Raw genomic sequence first — 26094 nt, forward strand, 5'->3', positions numbered from 1 at the left:
AGGACCACTTGTTTAGATATTTCTGATTTGGTATGAAGAGATACATTTGTATATGTATGTTTACTGACTTACTAACATTGGGAAGGTTTTCCTGTCTCATTTGTTGACGTTCATATAAAGATCTACAGAAGGTGAGTGTGGAAAGCTGGAAAATTGTATTCAAGAAAGGAAAAAACTTTCAGATGTAGTTGAAAGTTCTAAATGTCTTTTTTTTTTTAGTTTATTTTAAATATAATTTGGGGATAATCTTACCTCTTTTTTTTTTTGTAATTTAGCTATTAGAAAGCCACCATCAAAGTTAATAAATTTGTTGTGACTCAGGGCATAGTCTCACTGTTCGATGGAAAAGTAGTTAGATATTATGCTGATTTTAATTATTTAATTAAGGTTTTAAAGATTTTCCTGGAAGAGATTATGTTAATTTTTTCTTTTTCTTTTTAGGTTTTACATGAACAATTCAAGTTTTTCTTGAATCTCTATTTTCTGGTAGTATCCTGCTCACAGTTTGTACCAGCATTGAAAATAGGCTATCTCTACACCTACTGGGCTCCTCTGGTAAAAGAAAAGATTTTTGAAATTAAGTTAAATTGTTAAATATTTAAGATGCAGTTTTAAGAGTTGAGATAGTTAAAAGATAAATTGATCAGATTTTTAAAATGTGATGTTGTCACTGTGTGTCACTGAGCTTTTGTCAGGAGGCTTTCCGGAGTCCTCTGCAGGCGTGTGAGGGCAGCCGCTGCTCTAGGTGCGCCGGGGAAGTTCCAGAGCACTTCTGCTGGCGGCGGGCCAGGGGTTCCTGTTTTGCCTTAGGGTGGCAGGCCTGGGTCCCCAGCCCAGCTCCCTGCTGTGCTGATTGTTGGGAATTGATGGTGTGAGTCCGCAGGGTCTGCTCAGTGACTCTCTGACATGCTGACTAATGGCAGGCTTTCTGGTGACAGTTCTAAAGTATCTCACTGACATTCTGACAGTTTCTGGTGGACAGCTTGATGTGTAACATTTTTTTGAAGAGCAGATAATGTTGGTCATTGAATATTTCCATTTCAAACATGCTTTCTTGAAGGTTTTATGCTATTTACTGATAGTTTTCATTAATTTTGTGTTTATAGAGGTAAAGTGTATGTCTCCTTCCTTCCTTTCACCTGAAAAAAGGTGCTGCTTCCTTTGATTTGCTCCCTTCTGGGCAGATTACCAGCATCATCTGGGCAAGGAAACGTAGTGAGTGAAATTACTGCCATAGCAAGAGAGCAGTGCAGCACCCAGGTTTCCCACCAGGCTCTGCCCTCAGAGCTGGGCGCCGGAGCCGCGTGCTCTTGAGCTGACCTGTTGTGGTTTGTGCAGCTCTGCGTCCACAGGGGCTGTCCTCACAGACACCGCAGGGAGGACTAGGAGACTAGGTAGAAGTCAAGTTTACAGGACAGGTTGAGCCAGCCTCTCCCTCTCCTGTTCCTGTTCACACAGACTGCAGGGTAGCGTGGATCTGAGCAATGAAAGCGACTTCGTGTAATATAAATACAAACCTACTGCATAAACGAGTACCTTTTCCCCTTACGAGCCAGATTGAAAGAGACGTTGGTGATGATGTAAAGCTGCGATGCTCATCCATTGTTGTGTAAACATGACTCCATGGAGCCTTGGTGGAGGATAGTGTGGTGATACATATATATATATATATATATATATATATATAAATACCGTAAAATGGATTCAGCATTTTTATTTGAGGAATTTATCTCAAATAATGGCCGGTCACAAAGTCTAAACAATGTGTTTACTAATGTCTGTTACTACTTTTGATGACAAGAATTATTTGAAAAGTCAAGTCAGGCAGTGAATTAACCATGCTGTATATGTCATGCATATGTTGGAATACTGTGTCACTGTGTCACTCTGAAAATGGTGTTTAGGAAAGGTATTTAATAACACTGAAGGTATATATATTAAAATAAACAGGAAAGAATGGGTTAAAATTTGTATAGAATGAAACACTCCATTCTTTGGTCACCAGCATTGAGTCCGTCTGTGTCCAGCAGTGTTGCGAGTGACTAAGTGGTGAGTAGGACAAAGCCCCGTCCTGACGGAGCTTTTCTCTGGGGAGCAAGGCAGTGTAAATGGTGCTGCGGTGACAGGAAGCCTGCTACGAGCTGTGAAGAGAAAACGGGAAGCAGGACGGAGGGTCGAGAATGACGGGGATATTGTAGCAGCGTGGTCGGGGAGTCCCCGCGGTGGGGGCGTCTGGATGAAGGAGAGGGAGTGGGCCGGGTCTGGGACAGCTGCTGCAGGCAGAGGGGCTGGGGCTGCAGGTGCCAGGCGTGCTGCTGGAGCGTGTGGGCGTGGGGCGGTGCTTGGAGAGAGGCCGGGAGGGCAGCGGCTCTCAGCTGTCACCCTGAGTGGGTTCGGGGCGTGTGTAGTGCATGCCGCAGGAGAGAGAACATTGAAACTTGAACCAGTTTCGAAGTTGACGTAAAAGCCATGTAGCCACGGAGAGGGAATGTCGGGGACTTTTCTTTCTTTTCTCTCCCTTTCTTGTCACTGGTGGTAACCTCTGTTCTGAATTGGAGATTAAACTGCTACTGCGTCTCTGAACAATTTTGCTGCTTACGTTTGCATCATTAAAACAAGGCGCAGCGTTTTGCGCTCTGTGACATTTTACATGACGGCTGTCCTGCTACTTATTTACATGCCCTTCTGCAGCCTTTTTGGCTTTACGCTGGTTTAGGACGTTGTTCCAGGTGGACATGCATGTAACTGTTGTTCCGTTTGTCACTTCTCTGAAGTACTCCGCTGTATGAAGTTATTGCAGTGGACTCACCTGTCCTCCTGGGAAAGGAGACTTTGAGGTGGTTTCTGACTGTCCTGGTCGCAGACTGCTGCGCTGTCAGTCTGCCTGCGAGGCCACCCTGCCGTGCACGTGCCCGAGGCCCTGTTGCTGCGTGTGCCCTCCTTTAAAGAGTGCTGCTTATTTCTTCCGTTTTCTAATAAAAGCAGCCTAGCATTACCGAAGTTTTAGAACATAGCAACAACTTGCTAGTGCTGAAAACACAGCTTATTGGTGCTTTTCATGTGTTATATCTGGCCCCCCTTTTCTATCCCCAACTGTACGCAGTTAAATATTATTTCTACCTTGGATTAAATTCATTCTAACTTAAAGAATGAGTATCTGAGAACACAAAGTCTTCTTAAAAATCTAAAGTAAAACACGGTCATTTGTATTTTGCTTTTGTCTTTTGCCTGTACTAACTCTGATTTAGGTATCTTTTAACCAAAGACAACGCTGTCTTTAGATGGATTCTTTGTGAAGAACTCCACACTGTCTGGTGACAGAGCTGATCCGTCGGCCAGGCCTGGGCTGAGTGCACGTGCCCACGTCGCCCTCTCCATGTCCTCTGTGCTCTGAGGGGTGCTCGCTTCCAGCTCTGGCTTGGATTTTAAGTCCTTTCACTTGAATTGTTAGCCGCAGGCTTTTTGTAGTACGTTATCATTTGTCTGACATGTGAAAATAAACTTTCTTGTGTCTAGATGAGTACCTCAGTAAGAACCTCAGTGTTCCCGTAAGGGATCCTGCTGCTCTGCTGTGATTGTGTTAGTGCTCCGAAGAGAAGTGGGAAGCCCAGGGTCTTCCATGTGAGGCGTGCTTACTGTGGCCTTCTGACGTCCCGGCCCGCTTCCCTCCTGCTCCCGCAGACCTCAAAATCAGTCTGCTTTTTTAAACGGTTTCCTTTTGTTCCTTGGTTTGGTGGAGGCCACAATTGAAGCCTTCGCTCATATAATAAATAGTGAAGATTTGTTAGTGTCTGTGCTTGTGTTCTTTGTAAACATTTTAACCTTCGATTTAGCAAAAAAATCTCAAAAAGTTGCTGCGCACATTAGGCCCACCTTCAGATCCACCAAGCAGACTTAGGGTATATTGGTTCTTTGATCCAGGCTCACCTCAGAAACCTTTTAAATTTCTGAGAATTTAGATACTATCTACAGAATGTCTTTTTGAAATTAATCTAGGCCAAGGTAAAGAACCTTCAACCTAAGGCGTGTGTATTTTTAACCAGAGGGAGTGTTGGTGGCTTCTCCCTCTGTGCCCGCCGTGCCCGGGCCTGTGACAGTGCGTGTCCTGTACACACGCTTACGGTTTCGACCTCTGTTCTCTGCATGCTCTCTAAGGTTCTGTAATTTTTCTCAGAAAAGGAATCAGTTAGCATTTCCAGATTTCTCCTGGCTAAAACCTGCCGGTAAAACGTAAAATCTTATGTCCGATGTCCATTAATTTAAACAAAAAAACAGGTTACTTCAAACTTCATCCCTCTGCTCTCTGTCTAGAATTGGGATGTTTCTGGAAACAGTGATAGCTTAATTAATAATCTTTCTTTTTCATTTACTCCTGGCAGTGTTATTCACTGGCTTCAGTCCTAAACTAATTTCTGTTATGTTTTCCTGTATCATGGAAGAGTAAATGAAAATAAAGTGATCTCATTACATTGTTGTATCCGAGTGAAGATTACCTTTCATATTATTCAGGTTTTGGAGCAGCTTTTCAAGGCAAAGCTAGAGTAATCAGAGAACCAAACCAGATTTAATGCTTCATCAGAATTAATAAGGTGGAATAGATATATCCTTACAAAAAATTTTTAGATGCAGAAAACACGGATTTTTAATCTCTACATCTTCCACGTGAAATATATTCCTGGTTCTGTGTTAATACAGAATTGAAAACCAAATAGGCTGGGTAGGTGAGAAATCAGTCTAATGAAGACTTGATTTTAAGACTCCTTCTCTGTTTGTGCTTTCTGTGAACGTCTCTGTGCACCGGGGGTGTGGGGAAAGCACAAACAGCAGACTCCCACCTCCCAGAGACGGCCCCTGTGCCCCTGTGCCGTGAGCCGTGTGACCTGGCAGGGTTCCCTTTTCTCTTTGTGTTTGGGTTTCCTTATCTGTAAATCAGAGCTAAGGGGACACATCTTATAAGGCTTTTGTGACATTTAAGATACAGCTCATTTAACATAGGTAGGAGTGTCTGGCGTCTTACAATCCCTCAAAGGTAAACTAGAGTATTTTTTTCTCTTTACTAAATTCTATATTGTTTGGGCACTTACTCCACATGGCTCCTGGGTTATCTGGGGAGAGAGAAGCAAGAATTCCCTGCCCCCTGACACAAGACTTCAGCGCAGGCTCGGGGTAGGCCACGCTGGACGGTCTCGTCATCCAGTCTGAGGCTTGTGCTCCAGCTCACACCCCAACCGGCTGGTGCTGAAGTCGTGGGAAGGCCCAGAGGCTCCTGCAGGAAGCCTTGTGTACCCAGATCTCCCATGAACCACCAGCCTGTAAGACCTCAGAAGGTCTGCATTTGAAAGTAGAGGCCCTTTGTTGTAGATGCCCATGGCTAAGAGGGAGATGGTGGCATCGACTCACCTCTGCTTGGATCTGCTTTATGTTCCTGGCCGGCCGTGGGGCCTTTCCTCGAGACTGGTGTGCTGGAGAGGGGCGTGGTGGGGCGGGGCTGACCCCTCGTGCTGCTGCTGGTCCTGCTGTCTGTCACATGTCCAGACAACCCTTAGACTTGAACGTGGCCTGGAGCAGCTCGTACTTGTCAGCAGTCCTTGCCTGTAACCAGGGCTCTTTCCTCTTAGGGGCTTGTGGCTCCTGTGTTCAACGCTGGGACCGGCCCCTCTTGGGCAGGTCTGCTCTGCTCTGAGTGCGTTGGAAGGGGGAGCTTACTTTCACTCCCTGAGGTCTTAGAAGCGTTAGGGGCTGGCACAGTTTTGTGGTTCATAAGTTACTAAATTCAGCGTTGACTTTTGCTGACTTTAAGCCGCAGGAGAGTGAAAGCATCGTTAAGCGGGTGGTGAGGCTGAGGTCTGTCCGCTCTTAAGGCTGTGCATCAGTGAGAGGAGCATAAATGGGGGCTGTTGGAAGTTCCAGGCTGGGAGTGGCTGGGGCTCATCCCTGGGCCACATGTTTGTCACATTCAAATTGTAGAGGATACTCCGGTGACTGTGGTTGGATGACTTGAAGGGGAGCGAGGCTGGAGGCGCGAGGCAGGCGCAGGAGTGATGGTGGAGGTGCAGATGGAGGAAACGTGCCTGAGACGTGTTTGGGCAGCACAGTCAGCACTGGTGATGAGTGACGGAGCGATGAAGGTCAGGGAGGAGTTGGGACACCCGTCACAGGTGGCGGCTGCGCCGCACAGGTCAAGGGAGACGGCTGATGGGTGTGTGGACGGAGGCCAGAGCCCCATCGGACTTCAGGAGAGACTGCATTCAGTAGACATCAGGAACACCTCCAACGACCCACTTTATCTAGCCTGTTGGTTATACAGGAAAAACCCAAACCCTAGAATAACAGATTATTGTATTTTCAATGGAAGTTCATCCAGTGTTGTATCATTTACGAAGCCGACTGGAGCACGTTTGTCAGTGATGTGAAGCCTACTGAAGAGGTCTCTGTAATCATAGGGAGATTGATGTGAAGAACATTATTGTATTATGTGTCAGAAGATACACTTGTAGCCTTTTAAGAAGGTGGGCTTTAGCCATGTGCTAGTGGTGTAACAGATTTCGCAATGGATTATAAGCGTACCAAAGTTTATTTCAGTAGCATCAGACAAACCTATTCAGGTTTTACTTAAACAGTGAGTGAAAAAGAGCACCGCATCTGTGCCCTCCGGGGCAGCAGCGGCGTGGTGCACGGTGCACGTGGTGGATGAACCGCGTGCAAGTGTCACACCGGGGTGCTGTCTTGTGTCCCTAAGTGCCTTCATTCTGTCGGAAAGAGTTAAGTGCAGATAGCACACGATTTTTCTGGTAGTTTTATTAATTTGATGTTAGAACACCTGAGTGCTCTAAATGTAATTCATGGGTTTATTGAAAATAATTTCTTGGGGGTTTACTAAGTATTTTCTGATGTTTAGCTTGAAGTACATTTTAAGATGTGAATTTTTAAAATTTTCTCGGGTTTAGTAAAAATTGTAAATCTTTTACTGTGCATTGCTATGTTCCTTTTGTAGTATTTGTTACTTTTTATCTTTTTTCTCATTTATTTTATATTTTAGAACTAATATAAATTGAAGAAAAAAATAAAACTAAATAGTAAAATTTTCCCTTACTTCCTCAAATATGGTGTTTTTCCTTGTTTCATAGGGGTTTGTCTTGGCTGTTACTATCACAAGGGAAGCAATTGATGAATTTCGGCGTTTTCAGCGAGACAAGGAAGTGAATTCACAGCTATACAGCAAGCTTACAATAAGAGGTTAGCAAGACACTTTTAATCCAGTTTATCATCGTTTAATGTAGTCATCATTTCAGAGTAAAACTAAATGCAAGAAAACGTCTTAATTTTGAAAATAATTTTAAGTGACTGTTATCTAATTTCCTTATAACGTTATAATGCATACAACTTCAGGATAGATTTTTATTCATTCTCTAGATGCTTGGACGTATGTGTGTATGAATATAAACATGTACACACACACTTAAACACACCCACGCACACACACACATACACTAATAATTATAGATTGTGCTCTGTTACAGTTTGTGTATAATGCATGTGTGCTCAGACACACGTGAAGCCCAGCTGGTGTGTGCACATTTTCTGTGAAGCATAATAGCCCTTCTTCTAGTCTCTGTGCATTGTGTTTTGGACACAGTCATCAAGGTCGGACATCTGGTGCCATGGCCTTAAACTACACTTTAGGAAAAGGTCTTTGAGCCCCTAAAACAAATGTTGTGATTCAAAGTGATGAATGACGTATGCCAGTTTCCCCGCAACCTTTCAGGGCTTTAACCCTTGCTTAGTTCATGCTTTTGAGAGTTGTTTATTTGGTTTTCAGTCCATTGTAGAAAAGGAGCAGTATAGTAGGAAGAGAGTAGGTGAAGCTGTTGCAGTCAATCGGTGACAGTAGAGAGTGACAGTGGAACCTTGACAATGAGGGAGGTGTTGACAGACTAAATGGATACTCATAATAACTCGGAGCCTGTTTGAAAATGGAGAAGTGTAGAGTGGATTTTGTATTTTGTTTGTGCATGGACGTTTGTACAATGAATTATTTATTTGAAACAATCTTGTTGAAAAAATTTTTTTACAATTTATTGGAATATTTTTCACATAACATAAAATTTATCCATTTAAAGTATACAGTTTCGTTGGTCTTGTTAGAGCCATGGAGTTGTGAAACTGTCACCATCTAATTTCAGAACATTTGTAACTGTGTAGAGAGAGGCTCTGAATCTGTGTAGCAGTTGCTTCCCGCTCTTGCCCCTTCCCCACCCCACTGCAGCCCCCGGCCACCACTGATGTGCTGTGTCTCTGTGGAGTCGCCTCCTCTAGACAGTCGTGTGGGCAGTCACGCAGTGTGTGCACTGTTGCCACTGGCTTCCTGCGCTCGGCATCCTGTTTGCAAGGTCACTCACGGTGGAGCTTGTACCGCACGTGGCTTCTGTAGTTGCCAGATAATGTGACACACCGCGTGGATGAACGGTTAGGGTGTTCCTACTGTTAGGCTATAGTAAATAATGCTGTTACGAACATTTGTGTACAAGTTCTGTGTGAATATTGTTTTCATTTCTTTTGTATATGTATCTAAGCATGAAGCTACTGGATTTTATGGTAATTCCGTGTTTTTAAGGAATTGCCAAAGTATTTTCATAATTGGCTACACCGTTTTACGTTCTCACCAGCAACATGTGAGAGTTGTAGTCTCTCCACATCTTAACAACACTTGTTCTTGTCTGACTTTTTGATTGCAGCCGTCCTAGTGGGTGCGGAGCAGTATCTCACTTCCCTGATGACTAATGATGCTGAACATCTTTTTGGGTGCTTGTTGGCAGTTTGTATATCTTCTTTGGAGAAACGTTTATTCAGATTCTTTGCCTACTTCTTAACTGGGTTAGTTGTTTTAATTACTGATTTGTAGGAGTTCTTTATATATTGTAGCTTTGAGTCCCTTGTTAGATCATGATCTGGAAATATATTGTCTCATTCTGTGGGCTGTATTTTCTCTTTCTTGATGGTGTCATCTGATGCAGAAAACGTTTTAGTTTTCATGAAGTTCAACTTTTCTATTTTTTCTTTTGTTGCTTATGTTTTGGGGTTGTAGCTAAGAAACAGTCTGCCAGCCCAAGGTTACAGAAATCTACTTCTGTATTTTCTTCTGAGAGTTTTATAGTTTTAGCCCTTACATTCAGATCTGTGGTCCACTTTCATTTCATATTTTGTGTATGGTGTGTGGTGTGGCTTCACAGTCTTCTGCTGTGAATGCCAGGTTGTCCCAGTATCATTTGTTGAAAACATTAGTCTTTTTCAATTGAGTTGAAAAATTAATTATTCACAAGCTTCGATGCTTAAGACAGTGGCGCAGTAGAGGAAAGATATGTTGCAGAAAATAGGTGAGCTTTAGTTTTGGGGAGAAGAATCCCGAGAATGACCGGGTCAGCTAGGTGTCATTTTGGTTTGTCTTTTTTAGAATATGCTTTAGACCCTGGCATGTATTTTAAGTTGTTTTGTATTGTGGCACTTGGGCTGAGCAGAGACTTGTTTCTGTGTACTGACTTTTCATTCAGAAATAAATGGTGTGGCGGCGTCAGCAAACGTGACGGAGTAGGCAGCTCCACAGATGGAGCAGAAACTGGCGAAACTAGCTCAGTCAGAGCTCCACAGCTTCGACGTGACTGTTGCCTCCAGGAAGAGGTGACCTAAAAGTAGTAGGAAAGTGTTTGGTGCTCTCACTTGCCCTTGCCCGCCTCCCCATCGTGGCACCGTCTTGAAGACAGCAGCAGCCTCGCTCTGGGTTTGGGCCCCTGGACCCTGGCTCTGAAGGACATGGAGCAGAGCTCACTTGCAGAGAACTGCGTTTGTCTGTCCAGCCTGTCTGGGGCTGCTTGAAGGACTGACCCAGTTTACTCGTCTTGTCTTTCACCTAACTTGGAGCTCAGGGCAGAAAAGCTAAGATGCTGCAGGCATTTCTTCTTCTGTGAGGCTGAGGAGTAGCCGCAGTAGCCAGGGAAGGTTACAGCTGGGACACACACACTGTAGTGTCAAATCCAGGCAGGAAACACGAGTGAGAGAAAAAGGTGCTCCTGTTAACTGGGGAATTTTGAAAGCCACATTCAAGGCCAGAGCTGGGTGCCCACTCAGAAAAGACCTGCGAAGGCCCTCTGACCAATCTCTAGGCTCAGTGCCAGCAGAAGTGAAGGCTGAGGCAGAGTTGTAGACATCCTGACCAAGTGTCAGAATCCCAGCCCAGAGCCTCCGTCTGCAAAGGCTGGGAGATGATCTCCCTTCCCTTCGTCCCCTTCCCTCTCTCCCCCCCTTCCCCCTCCCCCCTTCTCCCCTCCCCCCTCCCTCCCTCCCTTCACGCCCTCCCTTTCTCCTCACCTGCAAGGAAATCTCTTTCAAACACTGGCTGAACACAGGCTAGCATCAGAAAGCCTTGAGAGACCATACAGGACAAAGAGTACACATGCTTCACAAAAATAGTTTAGAAAAGTTGCTAAATGTACATGGCTGCAGCATACACCAATCAACAAAACAAGCCCCGAAGAGGGGAGACGCCTCTTTTCCTGAGTTACCGGGTGATCATTCTCAGAATGCGCATGTACTCAGTGCTTTAGCAGATAGGACACATTCAGAGGTCTTCGTTGCTCTGTTTGTGTTTTAGTCAGCCGCCAGACCTCAGCAGGACTACGTCATGTCACTCACCGTTCGCACATTTCCCAAGTGTAGGCCCGAAGTTAACACGAAGCTTCATCCAGCTGGTGGCGGTTGTTTTCCTGCTTCCCCGTGTGTCTTGGCTACCTTTACTAGTTCTGGCCGTGCGTTGTTTAACATGCCTTCAGGTATTCAAACACAGGACAGAGAGGAGAGTGTCCGTGCCTCGAGCCTTATGTTAATTACGTGTGTGTGTGAACGTGGGAGAGAACATTTGTGTATTTACATGTTTCTTGTGGACCTGTGCGGAGCGCAGGAAGAGACGACCTTCTTTACTCCTGTGTATTTTAGCATCTTTGATTCATGTCATCCACACTGTGTTGTCCTGCACTTGCTAATGTTCTTACTGTTTTTTTACATTAAAAAGATTTTTATGAAATGTCTCAATGAAATTTTTTCATCTTTCATTGAAATTTACTCCATTTGTGAGTCATAATTATTCCTTGAAAATCGAGAGATTTTAAAATCCCTCTTGAGTGCCTTTTACATCTTGTCTGTGCATTTTGTCATTTACACTAACCTCCCTCTCGCCTGGTCTGAGCAGCATGTTAAAGTCATCCATCCCAGTATTCGTTGAGGAACATCCAGCATACATTACTGCATTTTTGCTCTGCAGTGGTGTTTGCCAGGCACAGACGCTTCGGAGTTATTGTCTCATGGGCTGAGTTCTCTGAGGCTGTGGGGGGGGGGGGGTGGGTGGGTATGTCTCCTCAGTCTGGACGTGTGTATGCGGGAGCAGATACGTACCCTCATTAAGCACATAGTCAACATTTTCTTAGGTCACCCTGGGAAGACGTGTATGAATTCATTTCTCCATGATATTAAACTTTTAACATTTTTTATTACATTGTTTGGATTTTAGGGCCTGGAACCTGTGTGACCTAACTTTAAAAATTGGTGGCTAGCACCGGTACCTTGTCCCACAGCTGGGCGCTGCATGTACGTCTGTGTCTGGTAGTGCCCTCCACGTCCCTCCATGGTCGGCGTTAATTGCTCCGCTGGTTGCCCTTAGTGACTGGACGCCCCACCCCGCGCTCTTGCGCTGTCTCTGAGGCCCATGGCAGGCTCTCAGCTTGCCGCGTGAGTGAGTGAGTGAGTGAGTGAGTGAGGAGTGAGTGCACGTGGAGCCTCTGGACCAGGTGGGAAGAGTGTCAGCCTGACGGGTGCTGCCCGGGGCGGGGTGGGGGGGGGCTCTGGCCCTCGGCTCCAGTGGCCGCCCCTCCCCGGCTCCTAGAGTCCTGCCCCCCTGGGATGGAGCGGGTTTAACTTGCCAGTGAGGTGGAAAATGCTCTCACTGTGTTTGCTTGCTTCTCACCTGTAACACTTCACTGTTCGTTTCTTAACTTTTATGAAAATTTATTCACCCTTTGTTCCTATGGTCATCTTTACCAATTATTTCTCTGCTCAGATAAATTTATCACATGTGGCAAATATTTTTATCTTGTTTGATTAATTTTTTTGAGATGTAGATAAATTTGTAATTTTTATGTAGGCGGATCTAATGATCTTTTCGTTTATGGTTTTATTTTCATTTTAGAGAGCCCATTCAGTCCCAGTGCAGGTGGATGTTTTAACCTCCTCATGGCGTTTCTAGTTTTACTCCTTTTGCAATTTTCCATGTAAACTATGTTTTATGTGGAGAAGGGATCTACTTTTTTTCCCTCAAATGCTCAGTTAGTTACTTTAAAACCAGTTACTGAAGTTACTCAATTTCTTCCCTCAGATCGTTGAGAAATATGTTGGATTTGTGTGGGCCCTGTCCTCTGCGTTCTGTTCTGCTCCACTGATTCATCCAAATTTCCCTGCCAGTTCCTCACCAGTTTTAAACGGTGTCTCTGTGTGGTACACTCTGCTGTCGTGGGAAACCTCTCCTTTCCTCCCTTCTTCCCTCCTGATACCAGTTGTTTGTATTTTTCATTTTTCTCTTGTGTTCTCTTGACACACTATAAATATGCGGTCACTGGGAGCTTTCCCTTCCACTCCTGCGTTCGGCCCGCACAGCTGTCTTGCATCTCCATCTGCTGGTCTCCCGTCTTCCCGAGCGTTAGATCAGCTTCCCTGCAGGAGCATTTGAGAAGGAAGCCGCTGTCACGTGGGTTATTGCAGAACTAGGGGACACAGGAGACTGGGGGCAGTTTTGAACTGTGTTTGGCTCCTACCTCTCTCAATTCTAACATAACTGTATACACTCAAGCAGGACGTTTGGATTTTTATACATTTGTAAGCACATGAGAGAGTAAGACTGCCTTTTTTGTACTTCTGATGTTAGTGATTCAGAGTCTTAGAATTTGATTACGAACCATTTAAATTAACAGTATTTTGTATCTTAACTGTTGGTAGATATTTAAGAAGTCTGTGTGACTACAGAAAAGACAGATTAGAAATTACTTTTATGCAAATAAGAAAGGATTTAATGAAGACTTTGAAGGGTATCCTTTCCCTAATAATACCATATAATTTCCATTTGTATCTGTTAGTTGATAACATATTTAATATTTGAGATACTTACTAAAAGCTTTGAACCATTGTAATTTTCAGCAAAATCCTTATCTGGTGAATGCAGTGAATTACTGTTGATACTTATTCCAGTGCTTAGTGCTGCGTAAAGCTTTAGGCGAAAGGTGCGTGCGCTGGTGGGCTGTGAAGTCCGCAGGGGCAGCCTCCTCGGGCAGCTACTGACCTCTGTTGGTAATGACACCGATGGTGCCGACTGCGTTGGCCCGTGAGGTCGTTCAGAGGGGACTGGTTGGCTAATGTGATTTATCTAGTGAACAACATTCAGTGTTTTACCTTTACATATTTCTTATCACAATGTAATATTTCATTATTGCAGTATTTTTTCTAAAGCTGTCCAACTCTTTTTTACTGATAGAAAAGGAAAAATATTGATGGTGTTTAATTTGAGCGTCTTAATTTTTTTGTTATTGCTGGAGAATGTTTTAAAAAAAACACTGGTCATTGGCAGTAGATGTTTGAGAGTGAAACCGGTTACTTTGGGCAGGGTACTCTATGGTCCTTCCCCTCTAGGCTGTGGTACTTCTTTTATTTCCTAGTCCCTTTGTTGGTGTGGTTTATGCCATGTTGCCTTATGGAATCTTATTAGGATATAAGTTCCATGAGGGTAGACCTCAGCCTGTCCTGTCCCACTTTGAACCCAGCAGGCATCTGGGAGGGTGTCCATGTCCCTCGAGAAAATCCTGGCGACCTCAGCTTCACCCTCAGAGGTCAGGGGTAGCCTATGCCCTCCCACCCTCAGCCAGGGTCACAGTGAAGCCCTGAGCCCTCTGGCCTCCCAGCCTGAGTGCAGTCCAGCCCTGCATGTCCCGGGACTGGCCTCGGGGACCTTGGTCTTTGTTCATGTCACGGACTTTGTCACTCTTCACCTTCGGCATTTTAATTACCACGAGTTACGGTACATCTTCATTCTTACCCCTGCCCTTTTCCCACTGTGCCTCTGGAATTCAGGTCCCTTTGTCATCTGAACCTTTCTATCAGTAGACCCCTCTGAGTGCTCCTTCTTGCTTTCATTAAAACATGGCTCTTCTCTGAGGTCCTGCCTCCTCTGCAGCCCTCTTTTTTTTTTCTTTAATTGAAGTGCAGTCGTTACATGTGTTGATTTCTGGTGCACAGCGTAATGTCCCAGTAATGCATATACATACATATATTTGTTTCATATTCTTTTTCATTAAAGGTCATTACAAGATATTGAATATAGTTCCCTGTTCTTTACAGAAGAAATTTGTGTTTTGTCGATTTTTATATATAGTGGTTAACATTTGTGAATCTCAAACTCCCAAATTTATCTTTTTCCCACCCCCTTCCCCCTGGTAACTGTAAGATTGTTTATTATGTGAGTCTGTTTCTGTTTTGTAGATGAGTTCATTCGTGTCCTCTTTTTTCTTTCTTTCTTTTTTTTTTTTTTAGATTCCACATGAGTGGATATATGGTCTTTCTCTTTCTGGCTTGCTTCACCTGGAATGACGATCTCCAGGTCCATCCAGGTTGCTGCAAATGGCCTTATTTTATTCTTTTTTGTGGCTGAGCAGTACTCCATGTCTGAATACCCACAGTTGCTTCATCCAGCCGTCGGTCGGTCGGTGGGCATGCAGGTTGCTCCCCTGTCTTGGCTGCTGTAAGCGGTGCCCCTGCAGCCCTCTTAAATGGTCATTGTTTTTCTCCTGTGGCCTTAGGGCCACTTGACCTGGAATTAGAGTCCCTTCCTCTCTTTTTAGCTTATTCCCTTTTGTACATGACTCCAGCTGTTTTTCAGCCGCGAGTTCATTGATGTCAAATCTTCCTGCTGTTCTTGCCCCTTTGATGTTCTGGTTGATGACGTCCAGTTTATCAGTTTTTTCCTTTATTTTTTGCTTTTGATCTCCTATCTGAGACCTCTTTGCCTAACTCAAGCTCACAGAGATTTTGTTAACTTTCTCCAATGTTTCTTCTTCTAGTTCCTTGGTTTTAGGATTTACATTTTTTGGTACATCTCTCTTTTGAGTAAAGTTTTTGTATTGGTACAAGGTGTCAGTGTTGTTCCTAGCACCATTTTTTGAAAAAAGTGATCCTTTTCCCACCACATTGCCTTACACTTTTGTCAACAATCAGTTGTCTGTCCTGAGTGGGTTTATTTCTGGACTCTCTTCACTCTGTTGGTCTGTTTGCTCTCTTCTTGCTAATACCGGCTCTTGTGATTACTGTTGCTTTGCAATAATTCTTGAAGTCAGGTAGTATTTGCCCTCCAACTTTGTTTTCCATGTTCAGAGTTGTTTTGGCTGGTCTAGAGCCTTTGTGTTTCCATGACTTTTAGAATCAGTTTGTCAATTTCTGTTCTAAAAAGCCTCCTGGGATTTTGATTGGAATTGCATTGAATCTATAGATAAATTTGGGGGAGAATTGACATCTTAATAACATTAATTCTTCTGATCCATGAATGAAATACATCTCTTCCTTTATTTAGGTGTTTCAAAATTTCTCTCAGCAGTATTTTTTTTTAGAGTATATGTTTCTCTTAAAATACAATATACTATAATACTTACTACTATAATGTAATACAAAACTTGTTTCCTAACTACCCACTTGGCTTCAAAGTCTGTTGTAAACAGTCTCCTCCCTCCAAACTCACTTAAAGTGTCAGGAGAGTGGGGGAGAGTGCGATGCCCACTCAGGCATGAAGATGAGCCGGACGGGACGGCCTCTGGTGAAGCAGGCGGGCGTCTGCCCGGGAAGCAGTACCTGTTGATCTGGTGTCGGCCCTCTGGAGTGTGCCTTACCTGTGCTCAGAGTCTTTCCTTTAAAAGTTGCTTAATTATCTCCCACTCTTACCCTGTCCCTTTGTGTGTGTTTTGTTGGGAAATAAGTAATTAATACATTTTATCCTTATTTGATAATATCTATGTCTAGTTAGATGTGGCTTATGCGGTTATGTTCTCTTTAATCCATTGTGACGTTTGACCCATTTTAACTGATTAGGAATAGAATGATTATAAACTCCTTCTGTTCTTTTAAAATGTGTTATGTTTGGATGCATTTGTGAAGAACAGACTAAATGTCTTAAAAGGGTACAGGTTCTGAAGTTGGGTAGACACTCAGATGCTTGAGTATTTATAGCACGTTAAGTACATTGTGTATAGAAAACACAAAACACAGGTGACGGAGGCTTTGTGAGGTCACATTTGCTGTGTGAGTGAGGCGGGCTAGGGAGAGGGGTTTCAGTCGAAAGGAGGAGCCAGGCAGAGAGCCTATGAGAAGGAGCAGAGGGCGGGGCGCTGGGCCAGGCCGGAAGCTGCGCAGAGCGCGCGCACGTGCTGCGAGCTTGGTTGTCTTCTGAGTAGTTGGCGGGTAAGGGAGGGTTTGGGGTGAGGGTGAACCCCTTCGCGTTTCCAGCCCGCTCACTTGGAGTTGGTGTTAAATTAGGGCGGAGACGCAGCAGAGCCTTGGTCGCACCCTCTCTCTGCAGGTGAGAGTGGCGACTGGCTGGCGGCAGGGCGCACGGCTGGGACACTTGGGAGCAGGATTGGTAGCTCTGAGTGATTTCTGACCTTTGGTAAAACGCGGGCCGTGGAGCAACTTAGAGGAACGCTTTCCTCCCGTGAGAAGGTCGCGCATCCGCCCTCGGGCTTCCAACGCGGCGGCAGGGGGTGCGTGTCGTCGGGGGAAGACTTAGCGGAAGGCTTAACGCAGTGGCTCAGCGAGGGGAGGGGACGGCTGTTACCTTACTCGGTAACGTTCACTAGTAACTGATCAAAAAGAAAAAGGCCTGCAAGGTGTGGTGTCCTGAGTGTGCCCTTGACAGTAAATGGAATGGGATGTTTTGAAAGAAAACTCATTAGGCTTAAATACTGGCATACAAATGCAGGTATCTTTATTACTGTTTTTAGAACTTGCTTCTGTCAGGGGTAGCTCTAAAACCATTCAAATTACAATGCCCACGCAATAAACACTGTGTTGTTGATGGTTCTGTATTTGTCAACTGCAAGTCTAACTCTGCTGTGCTGCTGTTTCCTTGAGTTGACTTTACTTCTTCTTTTTTTTAAGGTAAAGTGCAAGTTAAGAGTTCAGACATACAAGTTGGAGACCTCATCATAGTGGAAAAGGTTGATGCATTTTTAATATATTTTAGACATGTATATGCTAGTTATTAACATTTAGCCTGATTGCAAGTAACTTATGAATCTGAACGAAATTGTTTGAGACATTTATTTTAAATCTTAACATCTTTGTGTAAGATTTGATATACATGAAGAAAAATGTAGATTTTTATATATAGTCTGTTTTGCTAAAGTACATTTCAATGTGTGTAGGTAAAGTCATATTTTATCTAAAATAAGACATGTGTTAACTGTTTAATGTTGCATTATTGGAATTACATCTTTTGACTATAAAGAATTGTGTTAGTTAGAACATGTTTATAATAGAATATGTTCATTTTCTAGAGCTTCTTTTTACAGATAGATACACTATACATGATTATTGGATATTAATTCTTATGGCTTAAACAATTAAATAAGGCTAAGGTAAATGGAAGTGAAAGAGGGTTAGAAAGAGCAAGTTGAGGTTAGTGTAGGAAAGAGCCATTAGAAACGCCCACAACGGCCGGAGGTGGCAGTGGTCAAGCCTGGAGTGTGACTGGGCTGTCTGCACTCAAGGAGGAGACACGGGCTTCCTAAGTAACAGTGGTTCAATGCAGAGGCCTTTTTTTTGGGCTTTAGAACAACATTTAAAAAAAATTTTTTTTAAATGACAGGTTTTAGTAAGACCTCTTCCAAAGTAGTTTGAGCCCTTGGTACCAGCTGACATCCACAGGGGAGCCACGTGGGAGCTTACCCAGTCTGAGCGCCTGTGGAGATGTTAAAACAGTAAAACAGTCTTCTTCCTCAAGACTAAAGTAGTCTTCATGTTGTTACATTAGTCTGTACACAGAGAATGTTTCTGGGCGTGTTTGTTTGATTTTACAGAATGGGATACATTTAAACATTGATGTGCAACTTCTTTGCATAGTGTTAGTTATATGGGTACTGTAAGTTACTGACTTTCGATCCATTGTTAGATTTTGGATGGTTCCGCTTTTCTGCTATTGAAAAATGCTATAATGAACATCCTTCTACCTATATCTTTGCAGGTTTCTACAGCATAAATGCTGACGAGAAAGATGGCTAAGCCATGTAAACGCTGATGTGATTTTTAAAAAACACCGGCATTTGTTATCTCCCAGTTGCTCTGGTCAGGAATCTGAGGGCAGCCTTGCTGCGTCTCCTGGTTCCAGGTCCCTCTCAGGGCTACAGTATAGGTGTGTCAAGGTGTCAGCCCAGTGGCCGTCACTTCCAGGCTCCACTGTGGTGGAGCTGATGCCAGTCTCGCTCTTGGAGTTGTTGGCAGGACTTGGTTCCTCTTTGCATTCAGGGCCTGCATTCCAGGAGCTTTTGGCTTGAGCTGCCCTCATTGCTGGCCACACCAGCCTCTCCACCTGCAGCTTGCTGCTTGCGTGCCAGCAGGAGGGGAGAGAGTGCAGTGCCAGCAGATGGACGCACAGTCTCGAAGTGACACCCACCACCTTCTGTTTTCCTCTTGACTTTTGAGAGGATGTTTAGTGTTTGAAGGATTTGAAGGTTAAGATATGGAAATTTCTCTTTGTGAATCAGTTGAGTACTGTTGGCCTTCGCATTCTTTCATCTCTTATTTCCTTCTTTACTTCCCTATTTACTCTTTTTTTCTTGCCTTTGCTGTTGAGTTTGGTGTGGCAGCGCACCTTGTTTTCCTGCTGACACAGGGTCCCTTCTTGGCCATCTTGCTAGTCATGCAGGTAGATGTGAGAGAGAAGTTTGCACGTGTCTGGGTGTTCCTCTTCAGCGCCTCTCTGCCCTCACAGGTGTGCTCTCTGTCAATAGGAAATGTTGGCGGGTGACCCAGGCCTCGTAGACGTCCAGATGAAGGTCTCCATTTGATGTGGTAGTTGCACATCTTTGTGTGTGTGTGTGTGTGTGTGTGTGTGTGTGTGTGTGTGTGTGTGTGTGTGTGTGATCTCAGTGTCCAGCGGGTGGCACGTTGTAGACGACTCCCTACTGTTAGATTAGTACCACAGACGAGCACGTGTGTGGTGTCCTGCCCTATGAACTTTATGGGTTTGGTCGCAGAGCTGAGGTTAGACTACGTACCTTTATACATACAGGGTGAAGAAAGAAATGCCAAAGACTGGTTGTCTCCTGGCTTAATAAGGAAACCTGAGCAGTATCTGAATGTTTAGACACACATGTCCCAATCTCAGCAGAATTTTTTTTTATAAGACAAAATAAGTTTTTTCCTAAAACTTAATTTGGCAAGGCACAGGCCCTAAGATGGCAAAAACAATCTTGACAAGAGGAGTGAAGTGAGAAGAATCAGTCTTCTACTGTTAAGGCGCACTTCCCAGCTGTGTTAATTAACACAGGCAGAAGAAGGAGGGAAACTGAGACCAGTGAAACATTACAGAGAACCCAGAGCTGGACCCACCCAGACATGCCCAGGTGATCGTTGACAAAGTGCAGAAGCAATTAAAGTGGAGGAAGGATGCCTTTCAACAAATAAGGCTGGAACTATTGGACGTCCATGAGTGAAAAATGAACCATAATGTAAATGTAACACTTCATATAGATATTAAATCAAAATGGACCAGGGATTTAAATGTGAACTGTGAAACTTTTAGAAAAAAAAAATAGAAAATATTCCGGATCTAAGGTAGGAAAACAGTTCTTAGACCCGACACCAGAAGCACAGTGTATAAAGGCATAAGTTGCATCTCATTAAAGTTAAACACTTGATCTTTGTCGAAGAACACGTGAATATGATGGAAAAACAAACTACAGACTAGGAGAAAATATTTGTAAGCCATATATCCACAAAAATTTATATCTAGAATATGTAAAAACTCTTAATACTCAACAGTGAGATAAAATCAAAATAGAAAATGGGTTAAAGTTATAAAGAAACCTTTAGCCAAAGAAGACATACAGATAGAAAATAAGCATATGAAAAGCTATTCAACATCATTAGTTACCTGGAAATGCAAATTAAAACACAATGAAATACACTATGCATAGAGCAGAATGGCTGCAATGAAAAATGACCGCAGATGCTAGCAGTGAGTGAAGCCAGTGTATCGCTCACACAATTCCTGTGGGAATATGAAATGTTATAGTTATTCTGGAAAATGATTTATTAGCCTCTTAAAAAACTGGATGTACAACTGTCATATGACCCAGTTGAACTTTTGGGCCTTTATCACAGATGAATAATTAAGTTGGCACAAAAGCCCGCACATGAATGTTTATGCTTACATTATTCACGGTAGGCAAAAAATCAGAAACAGTCCAGATATCCTGAATGGATGATGGTCAGGGAAACTGTTGTACATCATACCGTGATATATCATGTTAAGAAAGCACAGATCAGAAGGATCCAATAATTGTTTTGAAGTTTGTAGTTTGTTCATTAACGCCTCATAGGAAATAAAACAGGATAAGAGAATAAAAGGTAATCATCTAAAAATGAAATTAGACAGATTCTGTTTACTAGTATCAAATAAGATCATTGCTAGCAATAAACTTAACAGAAGAAATAGGAAACTTGTACTTTGAAAACTACAAAGCATTGTTGAAACAGTAAAGAAGGCCTAAATAAATAGGAAGACGTCCCATGTTCATGGGTTAGAAGTACTCATACTGTTTAAATGACAGTCCTCCCAAATCGATCTACAGATTCATTGCTTCCTCTCAGCATCCCAGCTAACTTTGCAGAAACTGACAAGCTGATTCTAAAATTCATGTCTAAATACAAGACATTAATAGTAGCTAAAGCAATTTTTAAAAGTTTAAAAATATGACCAAAATTGGAGTAGTCACACTTCTCCGTTTCAGAGCTTTATACAATTACAGTAATCAGAACAGTATGGAACTGGCATGAATTTTAATTGACTTTAATTTTAATTTAGCTTTTAGTTTAGAGTCCAGAACCAAAGCCTTAAATGTATGGTTAATTGATTTGCAACAAGGATGCCTAGACAATTCAGCGGGACGGGGCTTTGTTCGGGTGGGAGCTTGTCTCTGGCCCAGCACTAGTTGTGAGGGTCTTCCACTCGGCTGTGTGCAGCTGTGACTCATTCACTTGGTTGCGACACAGCACACCTGTTGCCTGCTCTGCTGTTGGCGGTGTTGGGGTCGCCCTAATTCTTGCCCTTTAGGAGGGATTCTTCTCTGTGGTGCCTGACCATGCCTTCCGGCTCACGCGGGCACCCGCTGCTGCTGTATATACATGCTGAGCAGGGGACGTGTTGGGTTTGGAGGTGTGTGTGTTTTACTTTGTACTTACTGCCAATAATTTTGCAAAGTGACATATCAAATTATACTCAGATCCACAGTAGGAGTTCCCCATCCTCCAGGTTTGCCAGCACTTGGCATTGCCAGCCTTTTAGAATGACCATTTCTAGTATTTATATGGTAGTTGTGGTTTTCATGTGCATTTCTGTGAAGACTGACAAAGTTGGACACCTTTTCATATGATTTTGGATGTCTTTCTCATTGGAAATAGCCTGTGAGAATCTCTTGCTGTTTTTCTTCTGAGTTATCCTTTTATCAATTTGCCAGCCGTCAGGGACCCTGGGTGGGAGTCCTTTACTAGTTCTATGTTAGAAATATCTTTTCCTTTCTGGTGTGCTTTGTGGAACAGAGATTCTTAATTTTAGTGAAGTCTGCCTTAATAATCTTTTCACTTACAGGAAGTTTCTCTTTTTTTTTGAAATTTTTGGTGGTGGTGGGAAGGAATCTTGTTTAAGAAATCTCTTCTGCCAAAAAGTAGTGGAAATATTATTCTGTGTTATCTCTTAGGTCTTATTGTTTTGACTTGACATTTAGAAGTATAATTCCTTTGGAATAGATTTTTGTGTTTCAGTTGAAGAGGTCAGACATCGTCTCCTCTTATTCCCCCATGGATGTCTAATTTTCTCAGCACTGTTTATTGACAAGACCACCATTTATTTCCTCATTGGGCTGCGGTGCCAAGATTCACATGAATCTATCGTCCACACATGTGTGGGGCGACTTCTGGATTCTCTCCTTTTACACTGATAGATTCTCTGTCTTGGTGGATATGATCGTGTCTTAATTACTCCAGTTTAGTTAGTGTCTAGTTCTGTTATATTGTAGCCTTACTCCTCCATGTTGTTTGTCACTCTTATCTTAGTCATTCTTGGCCTTTGCAGTTTCCTGTAAATTTTAGCAATATCTCGTCAGTTCCCACCAAAAACATGTTAAGGTTTTGGTTGGGTTTGTGTTGAGTGTGTAGGCCAGCGTATGGACACTTGGCACCTTTGCAGAACTGTATATTCTAATTTCAGAACCTGGTATCTTCTGTTTACTTGGGTCTTACGTAATTTCTTTTAGTAATGTTTTACAGTTTTCTTTTGAGAGGACTTGCCCATCTTTTATCAGTTTTATTCTAATGCAGTTTTTTTCCTATTCTCGAAATGGGCGTATTTAAGAAAACGTTTACTTTCTTGCTGTTTGTTACTGTTACATGTGTCTGTTTTCTGTGTCATTAATTTTGTTCTCATATTTGCTTACATCCTTTTACTATCTTTGGGATTCATTGGCAGTTTTTTTTTTTTCTGCTTTCAAGTGGGTATTTAGTTCTGTGTGTTTTTAGCCTCCGTTTTCTGTTTATACATTTCATTGTGTGTATTTCCTCTTAAGATTTCCTGACTTTGTGTTCCACACATTTTGATATGTTTTTTATTACCATCCTGTTAAAAATTTTTTCTAATTTCTGTTCTGATTTCTCCCTTAATCTGAGGGCTCTTCAGATCTTAGTAATCACCTTCTTTATGTTACAAATAAGTGGCTCTTTTCTACAACGTATCTTTTTTCAGCTTTAACGACATTTGTTTATGTTGCTTGCTGACTGACAAGTAATTCATTTCTTTTTATTGTGTGGAGATAAATCTTTACTTAGGTCTCAAAAAATATAAATCATGAAATTATGTGAGGTGTTCTTATTATAATTACACATTTTTTCTTCAGTTTGATACAGCTTTCCCAACTAATTAATTAATGCTGCTTACTAGTAATACTAATCATTGTTAGTAATAACGATTAAATAAATATGTGAATAGTTATCTTTGAGTTTGTCTCCTTTTCTACTTTTTAAAAGAATATCCTCAAATTTGTGAGGGTTTTGTTTGTTTGCGCAGTTGTATCTTTATTCATACGTTCAACATTGATTAAGTGTTTGTTTTTGATACGCTTTGTCTTGTGTTAAGAGTTGGAAGAATGCTATCCTCACTTTCCAGCGTCATTTAGTCTAGTAAGGAGCATATAATTTTTTCATAAGATAATAACTAGTATATTGTATGTATGAGTTAAGGTACAACAGGGGCTACAAAAGTGGCAATATTTAACATGTTTCATAAATGGAACAGTTTTCAAGTGATCGATAAGTACTGTTTACGTGGTTCATTAATGGGAAAAAATCTTTGAGGCTTAACTAAAATATGAAGTAAAATTTTCAGTTTTGTTATACAAATTATGAATGTTAATTGTTTCAGCATAAACTTGAATTATAACATTTTAGTTGTTTTTAGTAGCTATTCCTCCTTTGAAAGGGAATTGTGTTAATTTATAAACTTGCATGTAGATAATTAATATTTTATATTACTCTGCAGAATCAAAGAGTTCCATCAGACATGGTGTTTCTTAGGACTTCAGAAAAAGCAGGTATTTTATTTTTATTTACATTGCTGATAATTGCTGTTTTGGCAGTTTTATTTTCATTTTGAAAGGTAAAATTTAAATTTATTCTTATAAGAATTTTTCTTTGGATGATAATATATTGAATTCATTAATGTCTAAATCGCATTTAACTGTTGATATTTAAAGCAATGATTTTACTGTATAATATGCTTGTTTAAAAAGTTTATACCTAATAACTAAGTGACCCCTGTACATGTGCTACGTTTACTTCACTGTGTGCTGTTTAACGGGAGGTTTGTTTTCCCTCCGGGTCAGAGGCTGGAGAGCTACTCTTCCAGTCCATTTCCCTTTCCTGCCCAGTTAGATGGGGCCACGCCCTGAGGTATGGCTGACGGAGGATGGCTGAAGGTCACGTGTAACCACTCGAGCCCTGGCTGTAACTTCTTTTGCAGCCGTCTGCTCTTTTCTTCACTGCACTAGCCAAGTGTCCGCCACCAGTAACCTTGGAAGCCGCCTGTTGAAGATGGCAGAGCTCCCCTCAGCCTCGGTTCCTGAATGACTGGAACAGAGCCCCCTCCTCTTCCGTTACCAGATGGCCTCTCTATGTTAGAGAAATACTGTCTGCTAAGTACCAAAGTTGTAGGGTGTCTGTTAGAACAGCTGGTGTTCCCTTAACACCAGCAGAGCCGTGGCAGCAGTTAACGACTCTGCCTTCCCCCTCGCTTGCTTGTGCGGAGCTCAAGAGCGGCCAGGCGTGAGCGATTCGGCCTCTCAGGTTTTCATGAGCATGTGTGCACTGGCAGGTGGCCTTCCGGACTCTCAGGAATATGTTAGCACTTTTGAAAACCCCCGTTAGTCATCTGATTTTTCAGCTTTTCTTTCAAATTTTTTTGTCGGCTTATTGTTTACTCCAGCTTTATCACCACTGGAGGTAGCTGTGATAGTAAACAATTGCCACTGATTGTTTTTGGCAAACATTCCTGGGGAAGCACTTTTCACAGTGAACAATCTAGGGGTGGGGTCAAGTCCAGACAAGCCCTACCTGGTCAGGTGATCACAGCTCCCTAGGCAGGGGGTTTGGGGAGTCCTGGCCCCGGTTTGCTTCCCTCAGGGGCTGTGAGACCGTAGGTTTACTTAGCTGCTATGGAGCTTGGCTTGGGGGTGGGTGTTGAAAATGGGACAAGTCAAAACACCATACAGCTCACTCTTTGCTAGGTTTAGCTGTGTTTCTTGCATAAATGCACCTGGGGTTGCTGCAAGTCTTTGATTAGTTTCCAGAGTTCTGAAAAAGTTGCTTTTGACAATTTTTGCTAATATTCTCATTACAGTTATGGAGGAATGGGTTTTCAGAGACTTTTACACTGCCAACCCCATTGACATTCCTACTTATTTTATGATTTGTTTGTCTTTGTTTCTAAAGGTATTCAGCATAATGAATAACAAAAATATCTGCGTTTGGGAGATGCTTTTATATTAATTGCCCTTATAGTGATTGTGGTAGAAATATATGTAAGATTATTATCCTAAATGTGGAAATGGCTTTAGGTAATTAACTTAAAAGAAGTAGATTATACAGATCTATTACTGTATAGGAGATAAAATATGAACAAAATCTATCACTTAAAAACTGGAAGAGGGTCAGAAATGTCCGTTTTTCAGAGGCGGGATCTGAGGGCTGGAGAACATAAGTGCCGTGCTGAGGTTCTGGAAATTCTTCGGCTGCTGTGCCATTGTTACTGGTGTTGTTAAGAGAGCAGAACACGGTAGAGTATCAGAGCATCAGGAAGATGAGAACGCTTCATTGTGCTAGCTTCAGGTGGATGGTATTACATCCAAATTGATTATGCTCTAAAATGTTTTCTTTTTCTCTGGTTTTGTTTTGTTTCCTACGTTGTGGGCACAGTTTCTCTCTAGTTTGATGATATTTTATATTTTGGAGGTCATGGATCTTTTTGAGACTCTTAAGAATTATCACTTCGTTCCTCAGAAAAAATGTGCATAATACACATGTGTCTTGAATTTTTGATTATTTTACATATTCCTGGAAGGTTATTAATGGATCTGAGTTTAGGACCTTACTGTGGTCTGTTTTAAACTATGGTTTTATTATAGTCCTCAGTTTTATTATTTTTCTATCAAATTTAAATGGTTAAAACAATTACTAACTACTCACGTGGAAATGTTA

General features: G+C 42.4%; 1 protein-coding gene across 13 annotated transcripts in view; it reads left to right on the forward strand.

The window, feature by feature from the left end:
* ATP9B (ATPase phospholipid transporting 9B (putative)) overlaps positions 1–26094 on the forward strand; it is a 155595-nt gene that overhangs the window by 23512 nt on the left and 105989 nt on the right. For 2 of the 13 annotated variants that reach the window (XM_074355305.1, XM_074355303.1), the window contains exons 4-7: positions 442–555; positions 7128–7236; positions 17230–17288; positions 23882–23933. The exons of 2 other annotated variants lie outside the window; for them this stretch is intronic. In XM_074355305.1, the coding sequence (XP_074211406.1) occupies positions 442–555; positions 7128–7236; positions 17230–17288; positions 23882–23933 (334 nt within the window). Of the gene's footprint in view, positions 1–441; positions 556–7127; positions 7237–17229; positions 17289–23881; positions 23934–26094 lie in introns of those variants that run through there. 9 more of the 13 variants (XM_074355307.1, XM_074355310.1, XM_074355308.1 and 6 more) reach the window with 6 other exon arrangements.

The sequence above is a fragment of the Camelus bactrianus genome, chromosome 30 (genome assembly GCF_048773025.1).
Source record: "Camelus bactrianus isolate YW-2024 breed Bactrian camel chromosome 30, ASM4877302v1, whole genome shotgun sequence".
Taxonomy (NCBI): domain Eukaryota; kingdom Metazoa; phylum Chordata; class Mammalia; order Artiodactyla; family Camelidae; genus Camelus; species Camelus bactrianus.